This window comes from Erythranthe guttata, chromosome 9 (genome assembly GCF_056151865.1).
Source record: "Erythranthe guttata isolate IM_541 chromosome 9, IM_541, whole genome shotgun sequence".
Classification (NCBI taxonomy): Eukaryota; Viridiplantae; Streptophyta; class Magnoliopsida; order Lamiales; family Phrymaceae; genus Erythranthe; species Erythranthe guttata.
Genome location: NC_142541.1, coordinates 10,907,503 through 10,915,658, shown reverse-complemented (window position 1 = coordinate 10,915,658; position 8,156 = coordinate 10,907,503). Strand labels below are relative to the sequence as shown.

Below are 8,156 nucleotides of genomic sequence, written 5' to 3'. Positions count from 1 at the left end.
GTATAATATTGAGGAAGTTAGAGTATACTGGATGGAATTAATAAAATATTATGGAGGGTATTTTAGACTAAATGGGCTGAGTTTATTTTAAAGACTGTCTTTTGTGTGAACCAATGTGCATTTAAGTCCCTTGTTATGTCCCTCTTTGCCGTTTGCCCTATTGTTAAACTCTGTTTTCGATTTATATATATATATATATATATATATATATATATATATATATATATTTATACTAAAAACTATTGTATTTATCAAACTTTAGCGCATTTGATTGGATAAATTTTATATCTTTTGTAATCTAAGCTTTTCAAAATTGGGGTTTTTGTGCATAAGTCTCTAACCAACCATCTTTATTATTCTAGGTTTAGAGGCTATATCTCTTTCGCCAATAAGCCCATCCCTTTAATATTTATTATAAATAAAGGAAAAAATTCATGTATATGACAAAATTACTTCGAACCATTTACACCGAATTCTTAATTATAACCCCAGTTTAATCAATTTTGACCAAAAAAATTCAAGTTTGATTTTTTTTTAAACTTTTGTTTTTTCAATTTTTTTTGCCGGTTTCTATCCGGCGTTGACTTTTCGATTTTTTTTTCTGGTCTGTTTTTTCCGCCGCCGAATCCCGGCGTTGACCGTAATTGTGCTGTCATTAACGGTAATTATATTGTCACTGACAGTAAAATAACGTAATTATACTGTCACTGATAGTACATTAATGTAACTGTACTGCCGTTGACAATACATTTATGTAATTGTACTGTTGTTGGCAGTACAATTAAAGTTAACGACAATATATTTATTTTTTTTTTTTTTGTTTTTCTTTGTTTTAATTTGGTTTGATTTGTTGACAAGTCAGCGTAATTATATTACTGTTGTTGACAGTAAAATAACTGTAAACACAATAATATTACTGTCAACTACATCAATATTATTATTTCTTTGGTTTTTTTTGTTTTGTTTGAGTTATTCATGGAGTAACATAATAATATTAATGTCTATTATTGTAATATTACTGTAACCACGATAATATTACTGTGGTTGAATGGTAATATTACTGTTGTTATAGTAATATTACTGTCACTCACAGTAATATTAATTCTTTTTGTTTTTATTATGTTTACCTTTATTGAACGGTCAACATATTAATATTACTCAATTACACAATAATAATGACTTTTGTTGTGCTAATATTACTGTGCGAGAACTTAATATAGCAATATTATTGTGTTAAACTATAATATAGTTAATTTTACTGTGTTTAACAGTAATATAGTTAATATTACTGTCAACCACATTAATATTGTTGTTTAAACGGGGCAAAAGGATTTTAAAGAAAAAAAAAATCAAAAAATAAAAATAAAAATAAACTCGAAAAAGTCAACGCTCGGAAAAATCAGGAAGAAAAAAAAAATCAACGCCGAAGACCGGCGGTCAACGGCGGTGACGGACAAAATTGTCCATAAAAATGTGTTTTGGGTCAAAATTGAATAATTTGTGAAATTTGGGATCAAATTGAGATTATATGAAATTAAAGGATGAAATTGGAGGATATTAAAGTATAAGGGTTCTTTTAGTCTTTTAGAAATCTCTGAACCATGTGTGGATTTTTTTATAAAAGAGTTTATTATCTGAACCTATTTATAAATAAGTACCCATTAATGAATTTATTCGCAAAGTGCCCTTTTAGATCATTCACTCAATATCCTATAGTAGTGCGTCATAAGCCTTTTGATGATAAGATATGGACATATCACCCAACTTTCAGCAAATGCGCCTAAGGGATGTTTGCAAAAACTTGTATAAATAGATTATAAACTTTTCTTTAATCGTAATTTATTTTTAAGTATTTGTAAAATGATATTTTGTTTTTGAGTGCTTGTAAAATGACATTTTACTTTTGTTTTTCTAAAAATAAACAGCTTTAAATTATAATTTGTTAAGCATCCATGACCATGCTTTTAATATTTAAATTTATTTTCAACTAAATTTGCGAACACTCCCAACTTTTAGAAATAAGCACTTAAAACTAACTTAACTCACAACTCATAACTTCTGCTTTTAAATAAGCTTTTACAAATACCACATAAATATCTATTTACATTTTCGGCTTGATTTCACTTAGTACCCTTCAAATGTGGCATTTTGGCACTTTGCACCATTGGAAAAAAAAAAAAAAAAATAATAGCACTTTGCCTCCGGGAAACACAATAAATTATCATCCACAATGCACCATGAATTGAATATTTAAAATTTAATGCGGGTAATTTTTTTTTATTGGTTTTTTTTTTTTTTATGTGGTGCAAAATAACAAACTATATTATTATTTTCTTCTACCTCCAACATAATTTTGAGTGTACAAAATGCGCAAAACTAAATTTCACAACGAATTACTTAAAAAACTATATTTTCTTAAAAAAAAAAACAACTTGTCTCACTAAATTATTCGGTTGATGAGTTTTTTTGTTGTAATATTTGTAGGTCTTGGGAAGAAAATATAATGTTTAAAGGGTAAATTACAACCACCCTCCCTGACGTATGGTCAATTTACGAAAAACACCTCTTGTTTGGATAATTACATCTATCCCTCAACTATAATTTTTTCTTACACCTAGCTCCACCCTTAAGGTGTTAAATTCAACATAATCATCTAGATTTCGTGGAATGTGCTCTAGTTTGTACTCGTTTTGTGTAAAAATACAGCTTTCGATGCACCACAATCTGATATATACAAGCCAAAAAACAATATTATGATCATCTTGCTTCAAAATGTAGAGTTCGAATGGGATAAAACGGGTACAAAAGTTATAATATTCCATATAATATCGAACATTCCACTATATTTGAAACCACAATGGTGGACGTGTAAGAAGATTTATATTTGAGGGGCTGATTGTAATTACCTAAACAAGAGAGGAGTTTTCATAACTTAGCCATACCTTAGGATACAAAAATAGATGACGGGAATTTTTTCTTTGGCTTCTGTAAAATATGTTTTGGGAAAGAAAAAAATAAATTTAATATGTTGATGAGACGTATATTTTATTTTTGCACTTTGTAGTTTCGAAAGGATTAATGAACATAAAAAAAAAAGAAAAAAAATTCATTCTCCATTTGGCATCGTAAAAACTACTATTAAAAATATAAAATTATCTTCATTAGGTTTAAAAATTCTTTTGGGGTGCATTGTGTATGATTCATTGTGTTTCGATGATGCAAAGTGTAAAAAACCTTTATTTCAAAGGTGCTAAGTGTAATCAAGTCTACATTTTTCCCAGCATGAGAATATTTATATAAATTTTACGATTGTAATATATGTATGTCAACTATTTATTTTATATTTTTAACATATTTCCGAGAGAAAACAAAATTGATCCGCCCATTATGCCATAGTCGGAGAAGCCGCTACCAGGGGATTGCTCTGCGGCAGCTGATGTGTAAGGTATGTCTGGGAGATGTATTATGATCAACTTCAGGAATACAACAAGGTTTACAAGGAAAATAAATCACGTCACTTCCAATTTTGTAAAAGTGCGCGATTTTGTTAACTTATTTTGCTGAATAGTTATTTTTTTTTTGAATAATTAATTTAGAGGGATGAGTTATGAAAATAAAAGTATGGGTGTTATAATATTTATCAATAGATTGTCTGTTGGGTGGTCGTTCAAGTAGCATGTATTATTTGTGACAATAAGAATCAACAAATTATACAGAAAGTTAGGGATTTTCAGATTTTCCAAAAAAAAAAAAAAAAAAAATGAAAAACAAAAGAAAATAGGAAATCGAACTCTATATCCAATGAAATCGGTATTTTCTCAAAAAGAAATGATACCCATAATTGTATGATTTTGTGTCTTTCCAAATAATACTTAAAATGTAAATCTTATTTTTGACCCCACAATGTAGCATATGTAAATATTAACATGTAAAGCAATCAAATCTTAACCAGAGTTATTTTTTCGATTTCTCCCCATGTTTGTAGATTCTAACATATCACAATCAAACAAAGCGTGGTAACCGTTATTTGTGTAAATAAAGCGGCATATTACGCCGTATTTGTTTACAATATTGTTAATGGTTATGGACACAACCGATTTCCCCGACAATATTATCTGTTGATTATTTGCCTAATTAATCGTTGTATTTGATTATTTAATTAAAATATATCTAATTATACTTATTTAGACACTCTTATGAAACTATTGTGTATGTATTGCCATATGTGATTTTCATCAAAGATAGAATTTCTACAATGCCAATGTTGTGTAGAAAAAAAAGGGCTGGTAAAATGATTGTTGCAAGAAGTTTTAGTCCAATGGAGCAGAAGAAATTGGGATATGCTGCATTTTTCTTTGCTTTCTTCATTATGGCGGGAACCCTTTCGTCGATTTTCAAGCCGTATCTCGGCCCTCTACCCACATGTAAGTTTTATTTTTAATTACTACCACATTTTCACTCCTTTTTTTTTTTTTTTAATCTTTTTCTAGTTATTTGAATAAGAAAATTTCAGTTACATGCACACAGTACATATTTCCAGATTCATAACTTCTGAATTTTTATCTATTAAATTAACAGTGCAGAAGTATGATTTTCAATAATCATGTATTGCAATGGATTTAAGAAAATTGCCTATCGTTTAACATAATCTTTTACTAATTATCACTAGTTTTTTCTCCGTGCGATGCATGAAATATCGTTTCAACACTGAAAATTGTACAACTAATTAGTACGAGAAAAGAAAAAACATAAAAAAATAATAATTACAAAGATGCCATCAAAGAAAGACGAATAACTTCTTTTTATACACATTTCCAGTTCTTCTACACAAATCGAATTCTCATACACAATAGTTAATGTAGCAATTTTCGGCAGCAAAAGTCGAATATATAATTAAAAATTATAACTATGTTTTTTTTTATTGTAAAATTCGAACTTAAGAAGAACTGACAATTAATTTATTATATATCAATTTGTGTTTGAATAATCCAGATTTTGGCGTAGAGAATACAATGAAGAATCCAATTATTTCCAACCTGAGCAACTCAGTATCAGACGTGTACGAAATAGAAGGTGACGTACGAATCCACGGCAGCACATCCACAATCTTCGTATCTTCGCCGCCGCCACAGCAGATCAACAGTACAACAACCAAACAATTCTGGTCAACGAAACCCTACCCTCGAAAAGAGGACACCGTCGCCATGGCTAAAGTCACCACTTTCAAAATCCAATACGCCACCGCCGTATCGTCTCCGCCGCCGCAGTGCGACCAAATATTCACATCTCCGGCAGTCGTATTCTCCGCCGGAGGGTACGCCGGAAACCACTACCACGCCTTCGTCGACGTCCTCGTCCCGCTCTTCTCCACCTCCCACCATTTCAACCGCGACGTCGTCTTTCTCGTAACAAACGACCTCTCGGGGTACAACTCCTCCAGCTGGACGTCCAAGTACAAATTAATACTCGATAAATTATCCAAACACGATATTTACAAAACCGACACCGAGAATCAGGTGTTGTGCTTCTCGAGAATTATCGTCGGCCTAATCAAAACCCCAAGAGAGTTCGCCGTCGTCGACCCGCATTATTCCACAAACAACAACTCGTCCACGAGGGACTTCAACAAGCTGGTCCGAAGCGCGTACTCGTTGAAAAGAGAATCTTTGAGCGAGAACATAAGAATATTCCGGCAGCCACGTCCTCGCATGCTCATCATTCGGAGAAGAAGAGACCGCCACTTGTCGAACGGAAAGGAGACGGTCGAAATGGCTCGGAGTTTAGGGTTCGATGTTGTAATGAAACCGGTCGTGTGGAACGTTTCTTCGGTTGCGCGGTTTGTGAACTCGTTCGACGTGTTAGTTGGTGTGCATGGGGCTGGTCTTACGAACATGGTTTTTCTGCCCGAAAATGCGGTTGTTATTCAAATTGTGCCGTTTGGTTTGGAGAACTTGGCCCGAAGTTGCTTCGGAAAGCCCGCCGAGGGTATGAACTTTAGGTACTTGGAATATAAAGGGAGTTTAAATGAGAGCTCTTTAGTGGGGAAATATTCGAACGGGGCTAAGGTTTACGCGGATCCAGCTGCGATTTACCGGAAAGGGTTCGACGGTTTTCGTTCGGTGTATTTGGATAATCAAGATATTAATCTTGATTTAGGTAGGTTTAAGGGAACTCTTTTGAGAGCATTGGAGCTCCTCCGAGGTTAGGGCTTGCTTTAATTTCCATGGTTACACGATCATTAATTTGACTGAAATTTTGAAGTTGAAGTTTAGTATATTTATTCTCGTTTCAAGTACTCTCTTGCAATGTTTTGATCATCGGATCGGACATTGATTCGAGCAAGCTATTGGGTTACGGTTTGGATCGGTTCAACTGGGGTCAACCAGTTTTTTCATTTTTTTAATTTTATAATTATTTATCCATACATTTTAGTAACTAAAGCATATTTAACTTTCTTCCACACACAATAACTCATTAATTATTTTCAATTAAAATGTAAATCAAATCTATCTTTCTTTTACACACATATCACATTGAATCATTTCAAATATTATAGAACTTATAACATAAAATAATGTCTTCCAATTTCATTTTTTTTTTATTAAACTTCTCTTTTTCTACTGTACATTGAAAAAATGTCGTTTTAGTCATTTTATTTGTTTATTTATTAAAAGTAGTCACAGTTTTGGGGGAAATTTTTGATTATTACTCGAGTTCCGATATCAAGGCAATGATTCGTGGCTTAACCGGTTCAACCAGTCGATTCAACTCGGATTCAAAACACGGCACTCTTGTTAGTTATAATTATTAATGCACCCCGGTGATGTATGTAATATGCATATTTATAATTCGTATTTTCAACACCTTTTATAACAAATTGTTATTGGCCATTGCCAATGACCATAGTATTTTTTTTTATGTTCAATATATATATTATCATCTTAATTATTTTTCTTCATTCTCTAACCATTATAAATTTTCTACACAAAGTATAGATACTTAAAAATTATGCAGAAAATAAGTATTATTTTAACCTCAAACTCATTATATTCCAGGGTTCAATACAGTTTGCACCGTTATACTAAATTTTTTCCTAATTTATTATCCAACCTTTGAAGATCTAAACCAAATTGTAGTCAATTTCTTCAATACAGGAAAAAATTAACCCAATCTTCAAAGGTTGGGTTAATTTAGGTTCAATACAAGTTTTGTGTTGATAATTCTTTAAAAATAGGTCTTTAATCCAACCCTTGAACATCTAAACCCAAATTTTGCTTGGGATAAAACCCCCCAAAAATTCATAACCCTAAATTAACCCAACCTTTGAAGATCTAAACCAAAATTGGGATAAAAATCCCCAAAAAATCACAACCCTAAATTATGCGATAATTTGAGAACTTACCTTTGTTTGCAAAGTTTCTCAAGTTTCTCAGTTATGTTCTCTCTTTATGTTCTCTCTTCTCTGCTTTTGTTCTGTCGTGTTCAATTTTTTCCCCAAGTCAAAAATTTTTATTTCTATTAAATAAAAGCAAAGGTACATAGGTAACTTCACTGCAGAAACTAACGTCGTTAGAGAGGAGAGAGTTGATTGTTTAGGTGATGGGTTGTTTTGTCGTATTTCATAGTACAGGGGGTAAATACGACAATGGTGATAGTACAGGGGTGCAAACTGTATTTAATCCTATATTATATAATTATAGTATATTATACGAGCCATTTGATATACACTCCTAATATGGAAAATAAATAGGGATACCTCCACTCCTAAAATTCTTTTTTTGAGATACCCCTGAAGAGGCAAAAGTACTATTGTGCCCTTATGTGCAATTTTCGCCCAACTGCATTCAACATTTCCACAAACCGCATTTAGCATTTTGGATCTAAATTTATAAAAAAAATTATATTTTAATAAAATTATGTTTTTTTATTCCCATATATTATTTTACTTTTTTATTATTATTATTGTATTTTTTTAATCTTTCGAATTTTTTTAATTTGTTTTATTTTTTAATTTTTAATTTTTAATTTTCTTAATTTATTAAAATTTTAATTTATTTAATGAATTCTAATTTTGATAAATTTACTGTAATGAAATCGCTACATGTGACTATAGTATACTACAAGTTCTATAGTCATGTATAGTTATATGGATTCAT

At 31.3% G+C, this 8,156-nt stretch overlaps 1 protein-coding gene across 1 annotated transcript; it reads left to right on the top strand.

Moving 5' to 3' along the window:
• The first annotated feature begins 5,010 nt into the window (after positions 1–5,010).
• LOC105948959 (alpha-1,3-arabinosyltransferase XAT3) lies at positions 5,011–6,271 on the top strand. The gene has a single exon (XM_012972217.2). It carries the CDS (start codon positions 5,013–5,015, stop codon positions 6,204–6,206), a length of 1,194 nt encoding a protein of 397 aa, XP_012827671.2. The 5' UTR covers positions 5,011–5,012; the 3' UTR covers positions 6,207–6,271.
• The last annotated feature ends 1,885 nt before the right edge of the window (positions 6,272–8,156 follow it).